General features: G+C 33.3%; 1 protein-coding gene across 9 annotated transcripts in view; it reads right to left on the bottom strand.

Moving 5' to 3' along the window:
* Positions 1–7,719: 7,719 nt before the first annotated feature.
* LOC127842452 (uncharacterized) overlaps positions 7,720–26,172 on the bottom strand; it is a 48,294-nt gene continuing 29,841 nt past the window's right edge. For 6 of the 9 annotated variants that reach the window (XM_052371960.1, XM_052371961.1, XM_052371962.1 and 3 more), the window contains 9 exons: positions 24,800–24,883; positions 21,331–21,402; positions 20,681–20,712; positions 19,994–20,105; positions 19,319–19,777; positions 13,795–13,826; positions 13,119–13,224; positions 12,436–12,906; positions 7,720–9,509 (listed from right to left, as the gene is read on the bottom strand). In XM_052371960.1, the coding sequence (XP_052227920.1) occupies positions 8,296–9,509; positions 12,436–12,906; positions 13,119–13,224; positions 13,795–13,826; positions 19,319–19,777; positions 19,994–20,105; positions 20,681–20,712; positions 21,331–21,402; positions 24,800–24,883 (2,582 nt within the window). In that variant the 3' untranslated portion in view covers positions 7,720–8,295. Of the gene's footprint in view, positions 9,510–12,435; positions 12,907–13,118; positions 13,225–13,794; positions 13,827–19,318; positions 19,778–19,993; positions 20,106–20,680; positions 20,713–21,330; positions 21,403–24,799; positions 24,884–25,363; positions 25,479–26,172 lie in introns of those variants that run through there. The other 3 variants (XM_052371968.1, XM_052371964.1, XM_052371969.1) reach the window with 3 other exon arrangements.

Here is a 26,172-nt window from a genome sequence, read left to right as displayed (position 1 = left end):
CATTAAATTACATTTCAGGTATTCGACATCTTTAACAAATGCCAAGTACGACATTACATTAAATATATACAAAGTAGTCATTGCCACTATAGAAGCTATGTCAGCTAGTATCCATTTCTCCGTTCGACGCAAACATTCAACATGTTTGTTGCGGTGAATTGCACTTTTTTTCGGAGCTGAGCTTTTGTTGGGCATTTTCTGAAATTGAAACAAAAATGTTTTGTGTTCATTTAAGTTTATTTATTTTGTGTTATCATGTTATCGTATTGTCCACATCAATATGTGTAACTATAGCCAAGAACTAAATCATATTTATTGTACTGGTGTAATATAATTGCCCTGCTACATACCACGTACTGTGGCGATATTTTTGAATAACGACATTCAATTTTACTTGTCAAATTAGAATTCGCTTCAGACATGTTGCGACTACCCATATTTTGTGAAAAAAAACTTATTTGAAAATTGATACCGAAATGCCAAAGTACGATAATGTACACGCAACATTACGATGGAAAAACGTTTCAGTACGATAAAGATAATGCGAGGTTAAAATAACAAAAACGTGATCATATGATCGTCCCACGATTATAACTTGACCGCATGGCGATGCTACTTTGACAGAAATATACGCCGATGGTGAACACATGATAGCATGAATATGATAATACGAAATTACATTCATTATCATAATCGTACTGTCGCAAGATAGCAATAACATTGTGTTGCGTTTGACCACTCAGTATAGTTATTCTGCATATCATCGAACAGTAATGTATTAAATATAGTGTCAATTTATTTATTAGTGAGGGTCCTAACGGCATAATTAAATTTGAATGATTTTTGTGGTATATTTTGTCGCTATTAACGTAAGGTGTCGACCTTCAAGGACGTCAGGGTCTTGAATGTGAAGGTTTATCTCAAGGTCCATTCACTGACATACATATAACACACTTCCTATCATATTCGGTGTGTGTGCACCCAGTCCAAGTATGATGCTCCCAGTCCGAGTAGGATGCATCAAGTCCGAGTATGATGCACCCAGCTCAAGTATGATGCACCCAGTCCGATTATGATTCACCCAGCCCAAGTGTGATGCTCCCAGTGTGAGTATGATGCACCCAGTCCGAGTATTATGCACCCAGCCCAAGTATGATGCTCCCAGTCCGAGTATGATGCTCTCAGTCCGAGTCTGATGCTCCCAGTCCGAGTATGATGCACCGAATCCGAGTGTGATGCACCAATTCCGAGTAAGATGCACCCAGTCCGAGTATGATGCTCCCAGTCCGAGTATAATGCACCCAGTCCGAGTATGATGCACCAATTCCGAGTATGATGCACCGAATCCGAGTGTGATGCACCAATTCCGAGTATGATGCTCCCAGTCCGAGTATGATGCTCCCAGTCTGAGAATGATGCACCCAGTCCGAGTATGATGCTCCCAGTCCAAGTATGATGCTCCCAGTCCGAGTATGATGCTCCCAGTCCGAGTATGAAAAATCTTACCTTGTTACACAGGGTTAGGGTTAAATTCTCTTGATTAATGTCATTGTTTATTTAATTGTTAACACCAATTTTGACACTCTTTGTTGCAGTATTTTTATCCCGGTTTTTAATTGTACCTTTGTTCACCACCAACCGATTATCTCGATGATCGGATACTGTCTAGACAATTTTTAAGAATACAAAGTGTCATAAACCCAGGGACCTGTACTTCGGTCCCAGCATAAACCACATGACGAGTGCCTGGTCATTAAACACATTTTATGATACCTCTATGTCATCTCTTGGCATATTGAGCAGTGATTAAAGCCACATTTTACAGCTAAAATACTGAACAGTTGCTTCAATAAAATAGTTTAGCATTTAAATGAAGACACTTGCCGGAAATGGATTAACAGGAAGTAGTGTATATATATTAGCCATTTTAATAATAAAAATGCAGTGTTTAATAACTATAAAAAAAAATATTGTTAAATTTTTCTGCGAAACATTTAACGTATTTATAACGGGTACCGGCAAATGTAAAATCCGCTATAACGTGTAAAGATTGAACGTTACTGCATCGTACGAAACACCATCATGAAAACAAGCAATCACACTAAGGTAAAAATACTTGCGATAAATAAATTAAACAAATAGATGTATTTATCATAAAATGCTATACATTTGTATCACTCCTTATCACCAGTAAAGAGATTTCAAAATACACGCACAGACATTTCAATTAGCATAATTTGCAGGGGTGGGGGTCCCGTTTGTATACCAAAATTTATTAATATTGTCATTAAATATTAATGAAACGAAAATTCATTCAATTGAACAGAAAATTATCACATTATTTAAAAAAATGTAATGTATTCCGCTTTTAGGGCTTTGCTTTACAATTGATTAAATGCAACTCTTACAATTTCGATCGCTGATGAAAAAAGCACTATCCACTCCACTTATAATTATAATCAAATTAATATATGATATATTTGAAATAAAGAATACTAGGTCGGTGCCGAATAAAGCAAAGTTTATTTTGCGAGGATTAGAAAATCTTAACCATGAGCCTTGGCGAGTGGTTCCGATTTTCGTGCCGAGCTAAATAAACTTTGCTTTATTCGGCACCGACCTAGTATTCGATTTATCCCATCAATTTTCTTAGTCGTAAATTATTTCTTCAAAATTAGAATAGGAAAATCGAACTGCACGGAAAATCCCAAAGTTATTTTAAGCAAACATTGTTTAATTATTGTAATCGTGCCGAGCCTAATACATTACAAAAAGATCAGTAACTAACCTGTTTTTCTGTTTATCATACCTCGACGTCCCCTATTTTTAAGAAACAATAAAAAAACACTAAACAACTGCAGCTTTAGCGTGAAAGAACATGCATTGTGTCGTATGACGTGTTAATATCCTGCTCGAGCAGTATCTAGATGCTGCAAGACCAGCAAAATTCCCGCCCGAGCAGCATTTTTTTCTGCTGAAGCAGAAAAAACCTGCTCAACAAGCATTTATTTTTAGAAAAAGCCCTTGAACCCTTCGGTCAATCAAATTTGAGATCACAAACCGAAGCAATAATTAAGAATCATTAATTAAGTAAATCGATAGAAACAGAACCTACACTTGCAAGCAGCAATGATTAAGAATCATTAAGTAAGTAAATCGATAGAAACGGAGACCCTACACTTGCGCACCAATTCATATCAGTCATCGTCGTAATTTCCGCAAAAGTTTTTACAGCCGTTAGACATTTATGATCGATTGTCTTATTTAGCGAATGGCAACAACTTTTTGATCGTGTGTCGCGCAAAATATCGTGTGTCGCTTCGTGTTTTGTGTGTCGCCCTTTGAACGCGAGACACGATATTTTGCGCGATACTCAAAGCGACACACGATATTTTGTGCGATACACGAAGCGACACACGATATTTTGCACGATACTCGAAGCGACACGCGATATTTACCACGATATAACGCCTTTTGGGCTACCTACACATGGGCGATATTTCGTGGTACGTTCCATCGCGTCGCTTCGTGCATCTAAAAAAATATCGTGTGCTCTTCCGTGTGTCGCGAAACATATCGTGTATCGCTTCGTGTTTCGTTTGTCGCCCTTGATGAAAGAAGGTCTATATTATAGATGGCACTATCCGGATTCCGTACTAAACCGACAACACGCAATTTTGAAAACGTTTTGATATTTAAATGGTTATTATTATAATGTATTATATTATGAATACTATTTATACATTATTATACATTCTGATTTTCATAAGTGTAACCCATAGTACTCAGAAGGAGAATGTAAAATAACACTGGGTCGTAAACATAAGTAGACATATTTTGTCAGATTGTGTTTAAAATCAATGGTCGTTTATCTTTTTAAATATATGCGTGTTTGTGAACATACGTTTAAACACAGTTTTATTAATTCAAAGTATTTAAATTAATATCATGTTTAACAGGAAAAAAATCACTTACCAAGATATTCTTTGATTTGTCTGCTATTATTTGATTCCAATACGGGTATGTAAAGATATTTCGTTACTGTTTTCAGGCACTTGTTACTTACTATGAGCAAATGTATTTACTTTAAATTAATTTTTCCTCATCAGTGTTTAAATACCACTTTATACATAACTGACCGATAAAATACCTCTTTGCCCCTTTAACTGTATTTATTAAACAGATGGGATGATATATATCCAAACTAAATGTATAAATAAGTACAATATTCCCGAGCAGCTACGGCTGCTTTAGTCAGTTTTTATCAGTGAGCATATTTTTAGAATATTGATTGATTGTTCTATGCAATAAATTGCATATCTTCTATGCAATAAAGTTAATAAATACTTTATAAAACAAACACATTTCCTTAGAAAATTTATACATTTATATATGCAGACATTTTCAAAAGACATTTCGAACACCTCCATTACATTGTGTACGTATATATTAAAATGTCACTCGTGTGCAGATAGATATATGTGATACTACATCAGATCAGTTATTCAACGTGTCCTCCTGGACACATTGTGCATCTAACATTTATTTGTTCTGCACGAAAATATAAGGTTTGGTATTATTTTATTCAAACACACTTTTATTTCCACTCATTTGAACCACTAAAATCCCATTGCGTTTTTGCGAAAGTAAAACCTAACCACGAGACATTAAAATAAAGCAATTGAAGTCAAATTGTTATATTTATAGCAAACGGGAAAATGTTGGTAGCATATTCTTGCTTTATGGGGCGATTTCCACTCAGGCTGTACTGACTTTAATATCAGCGAGATGAAATATAACGTGTAAAGAAAGTGGACGATGTTTGTTCTGATTCGCTTGCATATGCAAAACCCAATAATAAAAATGGTTGTATGGCAATATAAAACTATATAACATAACTTTTCGTTAGTATTTCAAAATTGAATAGAAGTTCGTACATGGTTTAAAACATATTAGCGCAAATAATGCAAAAACAAATAAGGAAAAATGCAACAGAACGGCATCTGAATATACGCGCTCTTGTTTATGTTTAAGAGAAACTGAAATTACCTATTGATTTGGAGATTGTAGTGTAAAACTGAAGTAACCGCTGATTATTTATGAATGGGATACATTTTTTATAGCTTAACGATCAACATTCGGTTATCACCGTTGTAAAAGACCATTGTGGATAGCTATAAATTTTACATTGACGCATCGAGTAGCGGAATTGTATTTATTTGTGTCTACTCGTGGGAAAACTCTCCAGCATTGTATTGGATGTTTAGACAGCTACGCTGAAACAACCCAATCGACTTACTGCAAACGAGACCTTAAAACTTACCACCTAGAAGCGAAGCTATTCATTTATGTCTAACTAGTATTTCTTTCAAGCAGTCAGTTCATAATACACGTGTGCGTTGATCAGTATACAACACACGTGTAAGTGAAGTGTTGTTACAAGGTGATGGGTAGATTGACGACGGCAAGGCGAGAAAGCATTAAGACTCATCTGCTCAATGTCTATCGTATCGAATTTCTAACGATTTCATTAGGTATACCATACAGTGTATTGCACCGGTATCAGGAATATTATAGACATCTTTATTTCATTTTCAGTGGTTCGTCTAATGTTTGGAATAGTTTGTATTTTTGTTTAGATTTCGGCAAAGAAGCAAGAATCGTTCCCTGTTGTAGATAACTAAATGTGTTCTTTTTGAGCTTTCCATTTAAGTCCAATTTGTTGCATATAACGTTTAATGTCCAACGCATGAATACAGAATCTGGGAAAGCGCACATAAGACAACACGCATGGTTTTATTTAAGAAAATATCTATATATGTTCTATCCGAAGGTAATACAAATGCATACAAGAATAACATATAACAATTTCTCGAATAATGATGAGATCAAATAACACAATAGATTGTAGCATAAAAAGAAGAACTTTGCCAAATACTTGTATACAACAAAGTATATCAACAATGACTCTAACAAAACAACAGTGTATATCAGTGCGATCAGCCCGCCAATAGGAATATCCGTATACAGCTCTGCCCATCCTCTCTGAAACAGGCTATTTTGAAACTGCATTATCAATAAAGATATTATCTTTGAACATAAAACAGTTAATAAAGAAAACTTGCATTTCCAGCATGGTCGTGGTGAGTCTGAAAGCCACCATGAAAGTACTAAACGAATCAATGAAAAACTGAAATAAACTGCACAATACGTGAAGGAAATAATGCAGTCACAATCAGTTAATAACCCGCACGTACTTTCAACTTCATAACATGGTTTGAATAGCATTAGATTACGTTTCAGGTATTCGACATCTTTAACAAATGCCAAGTACGACATTACATTAAATATATAAAAATTAGTCATTGCCACTATACAAGCTATGTCAGCTAGTATCCATTTTTCCGTTCGACGCAAACATTCAACAAGTCCGTTGCGGTGAATATTTCCTGAAATCGAAACAAAACGTGTTTTTTTATTTACATTTTATATATTTTGTGCAATCATCTTATCGTACTGTCCCCATCAATATTTTTAACTATAACTTACAACTATATCATAACTTTTCCATATCAATATTTCCCCATTGTTAAACCTTACTGATGCAATATCATTGCCTAACTACCATACCACGTACTGTAGCGATATTTTTGAAAAAACAGTTTTACTTTCAAAATCAGAATCCGCTTCAGACATGTTGCAACAAACCTCATTGTGGGAAAAAATTATTTGCGCATGGATACCGGAATACCAGAGTACGATAATGTATATGCAACAGTACTTTAGTAAAACGTTTCAGTACGATAAAGATAATGCGAAATGAAATTAACACAAACGTGATAATATGACCGTCCTACGATTATGACTTGACCGTTTGTGACAGAACTATATGCCGATAGTGAACACATGATAGCATGAATGGGATAATACGAAATTGCATTCGTTATCATAATCGTACTGTCGCAAGATAGCAATGCCATAGTGTTGCGTTTGGGTTCATTTAGTATAGTAATTCTGTATATCATCTCCGGAAAGGTATTATATATAATTAACATTTGTGATGAACCTTACGACATAATATAATTTAAATGCTTTTGTGTGGTATATTGTGTCGCTATGAACGTAAGGTGTCGACCTTCAAGGACGTCAGGGGTCTTAAATGTGAATGTTAATCTCAAGGTCCATTCACTGACATACATATAACACACTTCATATCATATTCGGTGTGTGGCTTAGCATAATGGTCCAGAATGCTGCTGCTTGTGAGGTGAGGAACGATCATGCTAAAATGACAATAATTGCGGTCAAAGCTCAGAGCGTTTCGGGTAGAGCTTGGTAAATATAGAATTCAAATGCAAAAATAAATGTTGTAAAATCTTTATCTCTGAAATCAAATGCCACTGCAATGTATATATTGTATAGATTGTCATATAAATTGAAATTTTAGTTTATTTTCAAAGTTGCCCTCGAGTAAAATATGTCTCCTAATCCAGGTTGTTACTTGCAGTAACCGTCAACATGTTAGTTGTTGTTCACGTAAAATTAACGTTCACACGATATCATTTACATGCTAAGGAACATTTATTATTCAAATTTAACAGTTGTACTTTAAAAAGTCCCTAAATTCCATTTGATAACAGCAAGGCACTTAAAAAGGCAATCTGAATGCAGCCTAAGGGACATGATCGTGTTGGCTGAGTTAACTTATTATCGAGATCGTTCATGAGTCTATAATTTATTAATTAATTCAACTCTCAATCAGATTATGACAATACAAATGTACCGCCGTCTGGTATACACTGATACCGATTGAGCATATACATTTAAAATGAACAATCGATGTTATCCAAACAACAATTACAACATAGAAGCATAAAGATGTATGTTATAAATGTTGAAAGGCGAACAGTGTTCAATAGGGAAACGTTCAAATTATTATCAAATAAAAATGTAATATACACTGGTAGGACATTTATCTGAATGTATTTTGAATTTTAATCAAGAAAGCAATAGTTTCATTTAAGCATCACAGGTCACATATAGTTGATTTATCAGGAACGATATTACAAATACACATATGCATTACACGCTTCGTTTAAGTTATTAAATTTAAATATATTGGTCTGTCAATGTCTTTTAACAAACAACATCAAAACTATACTGTTAAATAAAGGAAATCATTGGTTTTTGTCAGGTATTACCTTTTTTCCAAACGATGATATTTAGAACAAAACAATATGGATTAATTGTTTAATTTAGCAACATTGTCACTCCAATCAATTGTTGGTTTAGAGATTAAACGAATCCATGTCTTACACAATAGTCATGTGAATCTTCATCAATACATCCACATATACATTTAACGAACTGTTCATACATTTCGCAACAACATCCCTCGCACCAACATTTGCATAATAATATATTCACACATTTACCGAACAACCAGACCAATATTTTGGCAAAATAGTAAGAAGCTAAAAAGTATACAATTAACGACTCAATAATAACTGTTAAAAGCAGTATGGTAATGAACCATCCAAAACTCAATGGTTGGTAAATCTGTAACCAAAAACGCTCTAAAAGGAAATTTTTTGACTCCATTGCAGAAATGCATAGTATTTTGGAAATCATAACAATGAATGAAGACCATATACATTGAAAACACATCCGCCGATGTCTTCCACACCCGCATTCGCAATCACCAATCCACAATCCACACCTACACCGATACAGAGTTATTACACATGAAATAACAAACAATAATACTGCATATCCTGCCAATATCTCCCAGTCGCAAATAGTGTTCGTGAAACCATGATTTTTACCTATGTAACATGATTTAAATAAACAAAACGCTTGTTTCAGTCTTTCATCATCACCTACAAAACCAATATAAACTAATACATTAACAAGATACATGGCAGACATGGTTAGAAGGCAAAACGCATGAAAAAGTATGACAACACATCGGATCGTCTGCAGAGACGCAGCATGTGTAAATTTGTTGTCAATGGTAATAGGATCATTACCGTTAACACACGTCGATGCAAAATGTTCACAGTTTCGAACGAAGAGGTGGTATTTTTCATCTACCAAATCCTTAGATATATGTTGTTTCGCTCTTTTGTGCGTTTCTTTTTTGTCATTCAAGGGCCTTTTATATTTAATTATTTTTACAGTACTCAAGTCAATGTTATCTTTGTATTGTAAAGTATGATTCTCAATAATTAACTTGCTATCTGTTGGTTTATATGGAACGTCTATAACCTGGATTTTTCCATTTCCATTGTTGCTACACTCAAATGAGTCTACGATAGCGTGGTGGTTAATGAAGAGCCCACAGCATCCTTCAGCAGGGACCTCTATGTGGTCTCCTTGCTCAATTTTCAAATATCCTGGATCGACATGATTGGAACAGCCTTTGGTTAAGCATTTTGTTTCATACACTGGTATCTTCTTTTGGCAGGTCAAACATCCTTTGAAAATTGTAGAATCTGTGTTCATGTTATCTATAAAAAAGTGAATAAATAATATTTTTGAACACGACTTAAATATTCATTTTCAATTTCGTTTATGTTATATAGGAAGCTGATCCCCCCCCCCCTATATAAATAGTATACATTGTGTTTGATATGTGCTTCATAACTAGGAACTTATCAAGACATTCAATGTCCACAATGCCGCATTTTGTTTCAAGACTTCATTTAAGTACGCAAACATTGGTTAAATTTAAATTTCCACAGATAGATATTTTTTTTATATATGATAACTAATGAACAAATAGATCTTTTCTATTAAAGTTGAGCAATTATAACTTGAACAATTTATTCAGGAAATTATTCCGCTACAATAAACATAATTATTTTATAAAACCGACAAATGATCATTTGCAAACTAACTATTTTTTAATAGCTTGATTTGATGAATATAATATGGTGCAACTAATCAGTATAAAGGTAATACATGTCGGAAAATGGACGGTTATCTGGTTACCGTTAATATTTGATCCCATATATATATATATATATATATATATATATATATATATATATATATATATATATATATATATATATATATATATATATATGTATATATATATATATATACAGTTGTTTTTGTATATTCCTTGTAAAGACTAAACGATTTGACCTAAATATTTTCGATAATTATCATACATCAACTAATGCTCATTCTGTTATTTTACTAATGCCATAAGTTACTAGATAATTCGCTTCTGTTGTATGTATATTAACTGTTTTGTTGTTTAAATATTGCATTTTATGCATCATAGTGTAACGATGTCATCACGTAAAAGTTGTAGGCATGTATTCAATTATCCCTCTAAAGCTCCGTTGTATTTGCGTTTAATTTGTCAATAATTTGTATGTAAACATATTAACCCACACTTATCAATTGTTGAATAGGCGTTGACAACATTGATAATTTTTATGTACTATATTACGTTGTATGTTTTGATTTTTATTGTATAGAAACGTGTTAACATGTCTTTAATAAAAACTTTTACAATGACCTTTGCCTTGATAATGTTTCTGGAGTTGAGGAAGTTGAGGTTTTCCTATATTTATTGCAAATACAATTACATCTTATCGCTTAAATGCATCAATCATGCTTTCTAAAAAATGTTAAAGAACAGCTTTGGTGATTACAAAATTCGTTATTTGTCTGTATTAGACGAAATCAGGAACAGTTTAGAATAATGAGTATAAAGAACACATACTAATGTAAATAAAAGAACAACAGATTACATGTTAATTGTTAAATAATAATATGAAAAAAGAAAAGAAAGAAAATTGAATGCACATAAAACATGTCATAGATATGTAAACTATGTGAAAATAAAGCTTAAAAATACGAATACTCACCCGGCGAAACTATATTAAAACAGAACTGCCTGGGAGTTTAATAGCAACGCCACTTTCAATTTTCGACGATTTATGAATGTATGAGTGTTTATATGTATATATATATAAATTATATATATGGTTGAGAAATATAATAAACCACCAACGAATATACTTTCAAAAACACTGGATCCTATGAGGATACAAGAACAATAAGAAATAAGTATATATATGAGAAATTGTTCAAACAGTGTGAAAAATGAGTATCTTATACCCTAGCTCTTTCGACTATACGTCTTTTTCAGGGTAGTATACAGATATGAGTTAACGATTCTCCAGTGTGAATGCACAATAGAACCCTTGTCTTGTAAAAACTTGCAGCCACAGGAAACAACTTCACGCTGATTTAAGCCATGTGCTTTAGACTGGTGCCCGCGGTGTTTATGATATCGATGAAATTGTAAAAATTGCGGTTAACTTTTTGGCATCCAGTTTGTCTTTATAGTTATGTGTCGTTTTATTTTTTATATTTATTTATTTACGCATATTAAAATTGTGTTCTAGACTGACGCCCGTGATATTCATTATATCGATGTAATAATAAAATATAAAAATTTGCAGTAAACGTTTTGCATTCAGTATTGTGTCATAATATTTAGTTTTCGTTTTGTGATTATTTACTTACACTTATTTAAATTGTGTGTTATTAAATGGCGCTTAAAATGTTTTATTATATCGATTTAACGTTAAAATGATTAAAATGGAAGTTATAATTTCGCGTTAAGTTGTTTTATTTTGTATATGTCGTTTTTATTTATTCCATGGGGCTGAAGAGTATTGAGTAGCCTTATCCAGTAAAAGATTCCATTTATGTGTCATTGTGTTTTTATTCCATATGGAGCAAGGATGTTCAGTCGCCTTATCCAATATGTCTCCCGCGACTAACGCTCCTCGTTGGACCATTGTGTATTTGCTTCTGTACAATAAAAATTGATATTGTCAAACGAGTGGCCAGATTCGCTGAAGTGTGCGGCAACGGGAGACCTATTGAATTTGCGAGTTTTCCAGTCGGACCTATGTAAATTCATGCGCTTGTTTAATGCCATTTTTGTTTCGCCAACATGTTGTTTCTTACATATACTGCAGGTCATCAGGTATACGGCATTTGCAGTTTTGCAGTTGTGGTTACCTTTAATGGACGAAATTGCACCAGATGTGGCTTTGGATGTTTTTGATGGGCGCATCATGTTGCATGTTTGGCACCTATCTGGTGCCGCCTGTTTTTTGATTCTCCCAGAACAGCTTCTTCGGATTTTGATGTAACTTTGGCACGTACCAGTATGTCCCTGATACTCTTGGGTCTTCTATATGCCAATATGGGCTTTTCAGGAAATATACGTTTAAGCTTGCTTGATTTTTCAATTGTGGTCCAGTGGCGGTCAATGATGTCTTTTATTTTAGGTAGCCCTGGATGGTAAGGGACATACTGGTACGTGCCAAAATTACACCAAAATATATAATATCTAAATCTTACAAACTAAACAGATACAACGTAAAGTAATACAAATACCTTGTTTACTTAATACGGGAACAATATGGCTGGGGACAAGTGTTGCACCAACACGTGATACTCCAGTCCAGAATAAAGTTATTTCCTTTGGTTCCTTTGGTTTTCGAGGTAAAGGTTGTATTGTTCCATTATACAGTTCTCGAAATGTGCGTGGTACCTCTGGGCATATGGATTGTATTGGTCTTTGTAACACAGTACTTAAGGCTAGCACATGTAACAAGCTGAACCATCGTCTATCATTTTGTGTCTTTTTGCCTTCATCCCTAATACGTTCAATTAATTCATCTGATTTAATTGCTTTTACACTATCTTCAAACATAACATGATACATTGCTAATTTTGCGTCATTGTCTAAGTTTTTTTCTTGAACAAAGCGGTCTATATATGGATGGTTCGTACAATAATCCCCTGGATTCTTCAACAATTCAGCCGCCGTGTCTTGTCGTAATTGTGCAGAAAGCGATTCGTCACCTAAGAAATTTAACCATCAATATTTGGGTTTACTTTTGGGGCAATACGCATGTTAAAGTACACGCAAATACTATTTACATCTTCGAACTGTTTTAGTATATAACTTGCAGTTCTAATTAAGGTTCTGTTAAACAAGAGGCAAATAAGCATGGAATAAAAACTATCATGTCTGACAACTTTTTAGCAGAAAACGTGCCTATAAATTAACTTACCGCATATCGCTAAGGAACATGCGTGATACAAACAATTCCCATCCCCCGTGCTTGTTCCACAATAAAACTGACTCTGATCCGGAAGCATTTTTGTAGCCTTTTTATCCTGTAAGAAATTTGCTTTCATTAAATTGTGTTTATGAACTTTAAATATATATCCAGACTTAGATGGTAACTTGTATGTTTACCGCGACCTAATACAGTAAACGATATTTAGCATGTTAAGCATATGACTGGATCTGCCTACTAAATATGTTTGTTCATACAATAAATATGTTTGTTCATACAATGAAGCTACTGTCCGTCATACCGACATAAATTGAAAATATTAATGTAGTATAGTCTTTTGTGTTTTCTATCTCAACATTCAGCTTCATAAATGGTGGTTTTAAATTATCTTCACCGACATAAGGATGCACCATGACGCACTTTTTAGGGACGTTATTTCCATGGGTAAACATTAAATGTATAAGATTGCTCACGTCATAAAAATGTAATATTACCAGGAATCGTACCCAGTCGTTTATTGTATTTAAGAACGTTATAACTCGATGAATTTCAAACTTACTTGATATCAAGTCCCGGGTATTCTTATAAATAAAGTGTAAACAAAGCGATTAACGTTACATTTGACAATCCTTGGAGTTAAATTATTAGAGGAAAATGACGAGTTTACCTTTTTTACAAGCAACGGATTAAGGCCTCTGTCTGCAAATAAAAACATCAGCAGTGTATATTATCCAACGCCAACCACCTGCAACAAGTTATCGGTCGATCTAGTCAAACGGTCTTGCAAAAAAAAAAAACAATCCGTAAATCGAAAAGTTTTAAGATATGAAATAATTTGGCAATAATTAGGCATTTGACTAAGTGTAGTACAAAAATTAATATTCTTGTAGCAAGGTTTCGTCCGTTTTAATAACCATATTTCATTAACACTCGTTGTTAAAATAAAGACATGCTTATTGAAATCGATACAAGTATATTATTTACAAGATATATTAAAAAAAAGAGGGCCATGATGGCCCTGTATCGCTCAACTGCTGAAAAAAGGCTGAAACAAATATTCTCTGCATGTGCAAAAACTTAAATATAGGCCATATTTAAGCACATGTACACTTTTGTGACCCCCTGGGCTTGGTCAAATTTAACCCCATGGGCATAATTTGAGCAAACTTTGTAGAGGACTACTATATCTCACTACATGTACATACACAATATGGTAGCCCTAGGTCCTAGAGTTAAGGACAAGAATATGTCACAGAGTTACAAATATTATTTTATTATTATTTGATTTTGATTATAAATTCATACAATATCATAATTATAGTTTGTCTACTGAATTGCAGCAGAAGGTTACTTGGAACCACATGTTTAACTTGATATTGATTACATTGTGTTAGTTACAGTCTTGGGAGTCTTCTCATGTTGAATTCACACTCAAGATGCAGACTGCATGCTGACTGTATGCTTATCAGCTCTAGCTATAAATAATGACTGTGACTAAAGATCTAAAGATTCTTAGACTAGGTGCTAATTAATTACAGTCTTATAGAAGTAAGGAAGTAAGGTACTGTATGTTGGATGAGAGAAAGATATGATTGGTCAGTGAGATGTGTGGGTGTGACTTGGCATTAAGGATCTGTATGATCGATGGATGAATGAGAGATATGATTGGTCAGTGAGATGTGTGGGTGTGACTTGGTATTAGGGATGAAAGGGTTTCAAAAGAGTGACAAGTTAGTTTATGAAGGAAGGAAGTAGAGGTCAGTAAGAACAAGTAAGAAAGTCAGTTACAAGTTAGAGAGACACTTTGAAGTGGGAGAATGAAATTTATCAAATAAGATGTGATAAGAATTTAATACAGTTAGGAAGGAATGATTGTTGAGACATTATGAGAACTTATAATGAATTAATAAAAGAGTAAACGCAGCAAGCGAGTTGTGTTGTGCTAATCAAAACAAGGGCACAGATTTCCCCCAGTCCGGTTACAAATATTTTAAAAGTTTTCACAAAATAAGCAAGATATAAGCGTATATAATGTTTAATTTTGTGATCCGCGGGTCAGGTCAAATTTGACCCAAAGGGCATAATTTGAACAAACTTGGTAGAGGACTATACGATGTTACTGCATACCAAATATGGTAGCCATAGTCTGAATGGTTTTCGACAAGTAGATTTTTAAAGATTTCACAAAATAGACGTTTTATAAGCGTTTATTCAATTTTGTGACCCCCCCCCCGGACAGTGTCAAAGTTTAACCCAGAGGCATTATTTGAACAAATTTGGTAGAGGTTTATTAGATGTCACTACATACCAATTTTGGTAGCCCTAGCCCAATGGTTATGGACAAGTAGATTTGTTTTTAAGTTTTCACCAAATAGGCCCCATATAAGTGTATTGTCAGTTTTGTGACCCCCGGGCAGGGTCAAATTTGACCCAAGGGGCATAATTTGAACAAACTTGGTAGAGAACTATTAGATGTCACTACATACCAAATTTGGTAGCCCTATGTCTTATGGTTAAGGACAAGAAATTTTTAAAGTTTTCACAAAATAGGCACTATATAAGCATATAATCGATTTTGTGGCCCCCAGGGCAGGGTAAAATTTGACTCCTGGGGCATAATTTGAACAAACTAAGTGAATGACTATACAATGTCACTACAAACCAAATTGTGTAGCCCTAGGCCTAATGGTTATGGACAAGATTTTTTTTAAGTTTTCACAAAATAGGCATTATATAAGCATATGTTTAATTTTGTGACCCCCGGGGCAGGTTCAAATTTGACCCCAGGGATAAAATTTGAACAAATTTGGTAGAGGAATATAAGATGTCACTACATACCAAATTTGATAGCCCTAGGTCGGATGGTTATAGAAAAGAATATTTTTGAAGTCTTCACAAAATAGGCCATATATAACCATATGTTCAATTTTGTGATCCCCCGCGGCAGGGTAAAATTTGACCCCAGGGGCATAATTTGAACAAACTTGGTAGAGAACAATACGATTTCACTACATACCAAATTTGGTAGCCCTAGTCCCAATGTTTATGGACAAGAAGATTTTTAAAGTGTTCACAAAATAGACTCTATATAAGAGTATGTTTAATTTTGTGACCCCTAGGGCAGGGTCAAATTTGACCCCAGGGGCATAATTCGAACAAACTTGGTAGAGAACTATAAGATGTCACTACACACCAAATTTGGTAGCCCTATGCCATACGGTTATCGACAAGTAGATTTTTAAAGTTTTCCCACAATAGGCCTTAAATAAGCTTATGTTCAATTTTGTGACCCCCGGGGCAGGGTCAAATTTGACCCCAGGGGCATAATTTGAAGAAATTTGGTAGAGGACTATGAGGTGTTTCTACATACCAAATTTGATAGCCCTATGCCCAATGGTTATGGGCGGGAAGATTTGAAAGTTTTCACAAAATAGGCCTTATATAAGCAATTTTTCATTTTTGTGACCCCCGGGGCAGGGTCAAATTTGACCCCAGGGGCATAATTTGAACAAATTTGGAAGAGGTTCACCCCAGAAACATTCCTGAGAAATTTCATCAGAATTGGACCAGTAGTTTAGGAGAAGAAGATGTTTTAAGGAAATGTTAACGCACGCACGCACGCACGGACGGACGCACGCACGCACGACGGACACAGGACCATGACATAAGCCTCGCTGGCCTCTGGCCAGTGGAGCTAAAACCAACACAACGATTTATGCATCATAATTTCTTGTACGCTTATGTGTTTGGTCACTTTTAAAATTGTTTACGAAGGCAAATTCCACGTAGCGCCTTAGAGTCGCCTTTGTTAAAAAGACAATGATGAGGTCTTATAATTTTGTATAGCTATTGTTATTAAGGAAGCTGATTCCCACTATATCAATAGTATACATTGTGTTTGATATATGTGCCACATAACTAGGAACTAATAAAGAAATTCAATGTCCACAATGCTGCATTTTGTTTCAAGACTTCATTCACGGTGATAAGGCGATTACCACAACTATTCCGCTCACCGTCAAAATTTTATACTTCTGACAAGAGCACCGTATCCTTCTGACGGAAAGAAACATGGCGGACGAAGCAATATCAGGTAAGTGGGTGACAAAATGTTTTATTATAAGACACTGCAAAATGATTGCCACTTGCGAAGCACTTCAACGAATTCTGAACCAATATAAAAGTTTACCTGTCGTGAAATATTTAGCATGACTTTGAAATAGTGTTTACAAAAGGTCGTGTCGCGCTCGACGCCATTCGTACTTGTGAGAAAAATGTAATAATCAGATGATTGTCGATGTGTCAGACCTGATGTGACGGACTTAAATCATTGTATATATAAAAAGAACATGCCATACGAACCTGTTTGTTTCAATATCTGTTAAAGGCCTAATTTGTTGGTGAAAACATGCATCACTTACATAAATACCGATGCACCGCGCAACACTGATTATAAACAACGTATTTATATTCCGTGTCGCTGAAATTCGTGGCACTGCAAACTTCTGCACATTGTTTTAAATGATAAACTAGAACGAGCCATCGTGAGCTGAATTTATTTACGATAATCTTCCATTTATAAAAGTTACGTGTCCCAGAATTGATCTTGAAAATGATGGCATGCTTGCACCAAAAAAGGTTCACCGGGATCGATTGTCTTGCTTTCCAGTACGTGGAGGGCACATGTCTTAGTCTCATGTTTCAATTTATCTATATTGTTTTGGTAAAATACAATCATTATTGATAATTATTATTTATTGATTTCAAATTCATAATCAGGTAAAAAAAGATGTCCAGCTGCGATTATGGAAAGCTATAAACAAATATTGGTGTAAAACTAACCGAAGGAAATAATAAATTTAGTTATGTATAGAGGGTACAAAGTGATGTTGCATTGGTTAAATTTACTGAAATATGAATTCGGTGTTTGTGGCCAAAACCAAAGATATATACCAAAAATGTTCTCGACTACTTATATCAGAAACAAAAGGGTTACAATTATTAAAAAAAACTTTTTTGAGACTGTCTATAGAAGATTGTGAGTGCATATCGCCATAGATAAGACATTACAGCGCGGTCCGTTTTAACGAGATGTAAATGGTTCGAATCATATATAGTTATTTCCGTCAAGTATTAAAAACAATTGAAAACCATATATTTTTAAAGTACATTGTAATATTCAGCACCCGGAGGAAAAACTCTCCTTTTCTTATGTTTTGGTTTGTTCAAACATAAATGTGTACGTCTCTTCCTTCTGAAAGAAAAAATATCAGAATAAAGCGGTGCCAAAAAATCATAGAGATGCGGTGCTTTTACGGACATTGTTGAGCGGTGTTCATATTTCTATAATGTCAGTGTTGAGCGGTGCATACTTGCTAACATGTGTAAATGTTAAAATCACAGTTATATTCAATAAAGCATGCCATAATGTGTTGTAAATTGATTCTTCTACCATAAAATACCGTTTAACAAAAAATATTTCATTTAAAATGTTTAAAATCTGCAAAAAATACGATTTTTCGCGTCATGAAAGTCACTTCTTTCACGACATGCTCAAATTGTTTTCACTATCTTGAAGTTAATAGCGACTCAATTTTGATGCGGTGAACGGCAATTAGATGTAAAGTATATACTTCGTTCGATGGAATATCTTTTTATTACCCCAACTTACCTTCTTTTCTCGTTTTTTTCTTTCATTTCTGGATTCGCCAAAAAGTTTGCGGCCATGTTTTTGACAGAAGGATACGGTGCTTTTGTCAGAAGTATACATTTTCGACGGTGAGCGGAAAAGTTGTGGTATTCGCCCTATGACCGTGTCATTTAAGTACACAAACATTGGTTAAATTCAATACTCAACCGGAAAAAGTATATGAGAACAGAACTGCCTGGAAGTTTAATAGCAACGCCACTTTCAATTTACGACGATTTATGAATGTATGAGTGTTTATTTGTATATATAAATGAATACACACACAAATATACACACAGTCTCCAATAGGAATATTTATGTCTGTTTGTATGTCTGTGTATCTGGTTGTTCACGCATATATATATATATATATATATATATATATATATATATATATATATATATATATATATATATATATATATATATATATATATATATATATATATATATGTCTTAGGCTTACAAACTAAACAGAAACAACATTAAGTAATACAAATACCTTGTTTACTAAATATTGGAACAATATGGCTGGGGACAAGTGATGATCCAACACGTGATACTCCCCAGAATAAAGTTATTTCCTTTGGTTTTCGAGGTAAAGGTTGTATTGTACCAAGATACAGTTCTCGATAATTGCATGGTACCTCTGGGCATATGGATTGTATCGGTCTTTGTAACACAGTACTTAAGGCTAGCACATGTAACAAGCTTGACCATGGTCTATCACTTTGTGTCTTTTTGCCTTCATCCCTAATATGTTCAATTAATTCCTCTGATTTAATTGCTTTTACACTATCATCAAACATTACATGATACATTGCTAATATTGCGTCATTGTCTAAGTTTTTTTCTTTAACAAAGCGGTCTATATATGGATGGTTCGTACAATATTCCCCTGGATTCTTCAACAATTCATCCGCCGTGTCTTGTCGTAATTTTGCAGATAGCGATTCGTCACCTAAGAAATTTAACCAACAATATAATTTGGGTTTATTTTTGGAGCACTATGCTTGTTAAAGAATACACAAATACTATTTACATATTCGAACTGTTTTAGTATATAAGTTGCAGTTCTAATTAAGGTTTTGTTAAACCAGGAGGCAAATAAGCATGGAATAAAGACTATTATGTCTGACAAATTTTAGGTAGAAAACGTGCCTATAAATTAACTTACCGCATATCGCTAAGGAACATGCGTGATACAAACAATTTCCATCCCCCGTGCTTGTTCCAAAATAAAACTGACTCTGATATTCATCCCGAAGCATTATTGTAGAATTTTCATCCTATAATAATTTGCTTTCATTAAATTGTGTTTATGAACTTTATATGATACATATTCAGACTTAGATGGTAACGTGTATGTTTACCGCGACCTGTTACAGTAAACGATATTTAGCATGTTAAGCATATGACTGAATCTGCCTACTAAATATGTTTGTTCATACAATAAATATGTTTGTTCATACAATGAAGCTACTGTATGTCATACCGACATAAATTGAAAATATTAATGTAGTATAGTCTTTTGTGTTTTCTATCTCAACATTCAGCTTCATAAATGGTGGTTTTAAATTATCTTCACTAACATAAGGATGCACCATGACGCGCTTTTTAGGGACATTATTTCCATGGGTAAACATTAAAATGAACACGATTGCTCATGTCATAAAAATGTTATATTACCAGGAATCGTACCCAGTCGTTAATTGTATTTAAGAACGTTATTAACACGATACATTTTAAACTTACTTGAAATTAAGTCCCGGGTATTCTTATAAATAAAGTGTAAACAAAGCGATTAACGTTACATTTGACAATCCTTGGAGTTAAAATATTAGTGGAAAAATGACATGTTTACCTCTTTTACAAGCATCGGATTAAGGCATCTGTCTGCAAATAAAAACATTAGCAGTGTATATTATTTACGCCAACCACCCGAAACAAGATATCGGTCGATCGAGTCAAACGATCTTGCAAAACAACAAAAACAATTCGTAAATCGAAAAGTTTTAATATAGAAAATAATTAGGTAATAATAAGGCATTTGACTAAGTGTAGTGCGAAAATTAATATTCTTGTAGCAAGGTTTCGTCCGTATTTATATCCTTACTTCATTAACACCCGTTATTAAAATATAGACATGCATATTGAAATCGATACAAGTATACTTTTTCAAGATATATTTAAAAAAAAAACGATCTATGAATTATAATTTATATGTACACTTATTTGTTTGGTCACTTTTTTCAATTGTTTACACAGGCAAGTTCCACGTAGTGCCTTAGAGTCGCCTTTATTGAAAAGACAATGCCAATAAATTCAGATGAAGTCTTATTATTTTGTATAGCTAGTGTTGCCACATGTTTACATATAAATATGTCACATCACCATTAATGCACACCGAAATTATTATAAGGTTAATCATATATTTTTATTTCAATACCTTTATTGTTTATGTGATATTTTTTAAGTTCGTTTATGAAAAATATATACTAATGAGTTCAGTACCATCAGGCGGAAGTTTTTCCATCTCTATCCGATGCTCATTTTTAATCTGGCTAATCGTGATCTTCCTATCAGCTGAAAATACAAAAGATTAATCCAACTGTTATAAACTCCTATCAGTAATCAATACTTAAACTGTTTCCGATGTTTAAACGATAAGCTAGTGACAAGTGATATAAATTGGTAGAAAGACGTATTTGTCGTTTGTATATGTTATCAATGTCCAGTGTCGAATCAGGATGTGTTTTCATTATCATAACGTTTCCTGGTTAAGACGAACATGTATATTTAATACTTTATTTCATTTACCCGTCGTACAATAAGACATAACCATCCGTTAACACTTTTTACAATAGCATAACTTTTTTTTCCAAAAAAGAAACCAAAACATATATGAATTAGCCATGCTCGTGGTATTCTTACATTATGAAAAGCAGGCTTATCTGACGTTAACCTACATGTAATTGAATGAGACACATCGAACAATGGTAACGATTATATAAGTGAAATTCATCATTTATGTTTATGTCAGAAGTTTTTTGTTAATTAAAAATGTTTACGTTGCTATCATACACTGGTCAATTTGTAATGACTCGTCTTATAATGCCTTTTAATTTCCGATTTATAATACTTCGTCAAAATTGATACCAGCGCCAACCTATGTTTTATTCATCACACCGGGAAAAAAAAGCAACTATACGCTTTAACGATAAGCTCAATTTAGGCTGTCAAAACAATGATACAATTTTTAATTTAAAATGTGAAAAAAAAATAAATACAATTTACATTTTATTTGCATGGATGTGTCTGACATTTGTGAATATACTTCGCAAATATTTACATATTATTTTTCACGAACCAGTTTTTATTAAGACAAGACAAACAATTTTATTGGAAAAATATTCAAATCTAAACATTTGTGTTGTGTCATCTAATAAAAAAATAATAAATGATATCGTCGTTATAAAATCAGTGATTAGATAAAAGTCATGATATGCGTCAAACCCTGAGATATATAGGGTTTTAAACAATAACGCGGATTTAACCTCGATGTTTATTGTAAAATAAACCCGCCTAGATAGATAGTTAGATTAGCTGTGGCGTAAAAGGTTACCTAGTAAAGTTCACATATAACACATCTATGAATGATTGATAAATTATAATTAATTTAATATGAAAAAGAACAATATATACAATTTTTATGGAATTAAAGGAAACATGCATGCTGTCTAAAAGAGATAACACAAAAAAGAAAAAGTCCTTAACTACACTGTGGTCCTTGTTTTTGGGTTGCATGATATAGACATGCGACAAATACGTTTTAAACAATTTAAAATTAACAGTTATTTTAAGACTTTTAAAGTGTGCTCTGAAATTAATTTAAATAATTTGAAATACAAAATATATACCCATTTGCTATGTAAAGAATTTAACAAGTCGTGCATACATCGCTCGCAAGTATCAGATAGTTCAAGTGATTAAAACAAGCTCGTTTAAACAGACTATATTCGGGCTAAGAGCTAATACATTATTTTTTAACAGTTAACAAGAAACCCAATTAACTGGTACATAGTGTTGTCAACAATATTAAGTGCTTAACAGTGTTTTAGCAAACTAGGGATGCTTCTAATGAATGCTCTTAACAAAATAGTTCTTGATGGCGACCTCTCATTTGAGGTAAAGAGAAAAGTTGTTGACATGTGTTGAAGGACCAATAATAACAGGTGCCCAGTCTCTAAAAAATCTTAACCGCATACCATTTAATTCAGTTGCCTTATTAATACCAAAGGGCGCTCTGTATTACAATACTGTTTTCTCGGAAGCTTTTACGCATAAAGACATTTTTATTATAGTAAAAAATACTTCCATATTTGTGAAGATCTTTCGTTTATCCTTAAACTAGCTTTGAACAGTATACCAATATTTCACAAAACAACAGCAAATTAAGTTTTAAACATTTTATATGATCAAGTTATTTCTATTCGGTTCAACAAATTGATATAGAACACGAATAATCGAGAACATTAAAATGGACGTAGAGCAAAAATAGCGCGCAATAAGTTCGTCGTGGATATTTACGTTATTGATCCATTCAAAAAGTAATTAAAGGCAGATTCAGTTTTACCAAAGTTTTCATAGTGGAGAAGCAACTATGTTCGTAAACAGGGGGTCTCATTCAGGCCGCTTTTATGTGTTCTTTAGCGTCACTGGAACATGCGTGGCCGTCGAAATAAGATTTGAGGAAACTACTGGCGCAATTCTGACATCTTTGAGTGAATTGTTAAATTATGAGATGGTTTGTCAAATAAAGAAAAATCTATACTTGATTCGAGAAATTTAAGATCGAATATAGATTTTAAATGGCACATTAGATTTTAACGTAAACGTTGTCACGCTTTTTCTTTTATGACTGCTATATGTTTGGGCCATGTTTAGTCATTAGACACATGCACCACATGATTGTTGTGAATGTTTAGAATGTGAATGCCAAACAAATGGGGAGGTTTATTAACTTGCGAGATATAAGCATTACTTATGTTTTCGATGGATTTAATAAAATTACTATTCATCAACCCATGTAAAAATTGTAAAAATGTTCGATTGTAAGGTAAATGTCGTCTCACTTGGTAAACGCATAATAATATGAAGACTTTGATTCGATAGTTAATTTGTTTAAAATGATTTTCGCCATTTATACCTGCTTTTTGAATTTAAATCAATATTGCTTTGTGCTAGACTTGATAAGATTCATCACCTATATACAATAATACAAATCTTACTTCCTAACCATTAACCAAAGCTTTAGAATATAATAGGTATAATAAATTCATGTTATTTTTTGTGATCGTTGAATCGCCCGGCATAAATCCTGACTGGGTCGGAGTAAATAATTAATTGGGACGAAAACAATGTAAGATATGTTTATGGAAGACTCGCTAAAATACCTTCGCAGGGCTATTTAGCAATGCTATAAGACGATATATTTTTGGTATGGGTTACTTATTCTTAATATAAAGCAAACTTTTGCGACTTTCTATCTAAATGCCATTCTCAAAGAGCGTAGAAAGAATTTAAATAATTTGATAGCTCAATGTGTGTACTGTTCCAAGACGGATGTGGTCATTGATAGCATCAGGGCCAAACGTTTTCTCCCCATATTTACACCTTTTAACGGGTCTACGACTTTTGTACATTAACTAAAATGGCACAATCATATCTTATATTTGATATTTGCAAATAACAGTTTGGAAATCCAGCTTATTCAGCATATAATGAACACTCCCAACTAGAACCGACGCCAACGACTTATTTCATAAAAGACGGAAGACTTACGATTTGGAATACCGTTTCAGATTTTTCTTATACTAATGTTTAAAGTGCAATACAAATATATCACTATGGACAGTTTTTCAAGCAATTTAAATATAAATAAGCATTCAAAATATGTTAGGAGTAGTATGAAATAACTTACCTGTGATTACGTATTCTTTTTTTGGAATCGTTCCAGCATGAATGAGCGGCTTATTTTCACCTTCAGACATATTCGTTTTTTTATCTGATGAATACAATATATAGGATTTAATTGAGTTTTGTATCCACCCTTACTTTGGCGAACTATTCCTAAGATACAATTGCGGGCTGAAGGTGATCGTCTTTTAAGAATTTTCTCGATATGTTTAAACAACAACAACAACAACAACAACAAAAACAATAACATTAACGTTATGTTCGTAAACTATAATTTGTGATGTAATTAAGGAAATGTTTGTATTCTTAATAATTTAACATGCAATAAATTTAATACAAACTAATTGTTTCCTTTAAGACAATAGTTTAAAACCCAAAACTAAGAAACGCCGATTAAGTGTTTTCCCAAAAATATTTAGGAATTTTATACACATAATCACTCACTTTAAAGTTATTCTCTCAAAACAAGTCTTAAATAAGTCAATCAAATATAAACTTGTTCTGAATATTTTTATGTTTGTAACATAAATAATATAAACAATAAGTGACATATAACATAATTATATACCCGCAGTTACCAAACACTTGTTTTGGATAAAAGCGTTGCACGACTAAGATTAAATAAAGAAGGCAGATACCGAACAGCTGGCGGTGTCTCACTGTTTATCTATTGGTTTTGTTATCATAAATGTACCTTGTAATTCATGTACACTCATTACTACGATATTTAGAACACAATTTATATAATACAACGAAAGTTAACATAAATATATATATTCAACTAAGCATATGTATTTATTGATTTTTGTTAGTTATTAACTAAATATGATTTAAATCTTGATAACAGTTTTCATTTAACAAAATTTGAGAAAAGAAAACTCAAACATTTTTGCATTATAGGCATACTCATATGGCCTTTGCATCTTTTTTAAGTAATATTACGCACACAATAGAAAAACTACTACAATTAAACAAAGGACAAGAACAAATCAAACTAAATAGTGTTTATTTCATTAATCTTTGTTAATTTAAAGGAATTCATGTTAATTATGTTTACACTCGAAAAGTATGTGCCATTTTTGTTCATGTCGATTAATTAAATGTTCATCACAATCTATTGCATGGTGTGCGTTTATGATTGCGTTTTGTCTGTCGTTAGTGGTCAGTCAGATTTGAACAAAATTCAAACGTTGTTATGTTTTGGAAAAAAATGAAAATAACTCAAGATTTGTTGAACAAATCAGAGTACACATTTGGTCAAAACCTTTTTGTTGTAGAGAATGTTGTCATTGTACTGGATATTGGTATTTAATTTGTGATTACGAGAATGCTGACTCGACTGTGTGTTGGCAAATAGTACAGTACAAGTTGAAACGG

Source organism: Dreissena polymorpha, chromosome 8, assembly GCF_020536995.1.
Source record: "Dreissena polymorpha isolate Duluth1 chromosome 8, UMN_Dpol_1.0, whole genome shotgun sequence".
NCBI lineage: Eukaryota > Metazoa > Mollusca > Bivalvia > Myida > Dreissenidae > Dreissena > Dreissena polymorpha.
Note: the sequence above shows the minus strand (reverse complement) of the source record. Positions and strands in the feature narration are given on the sequence as shown.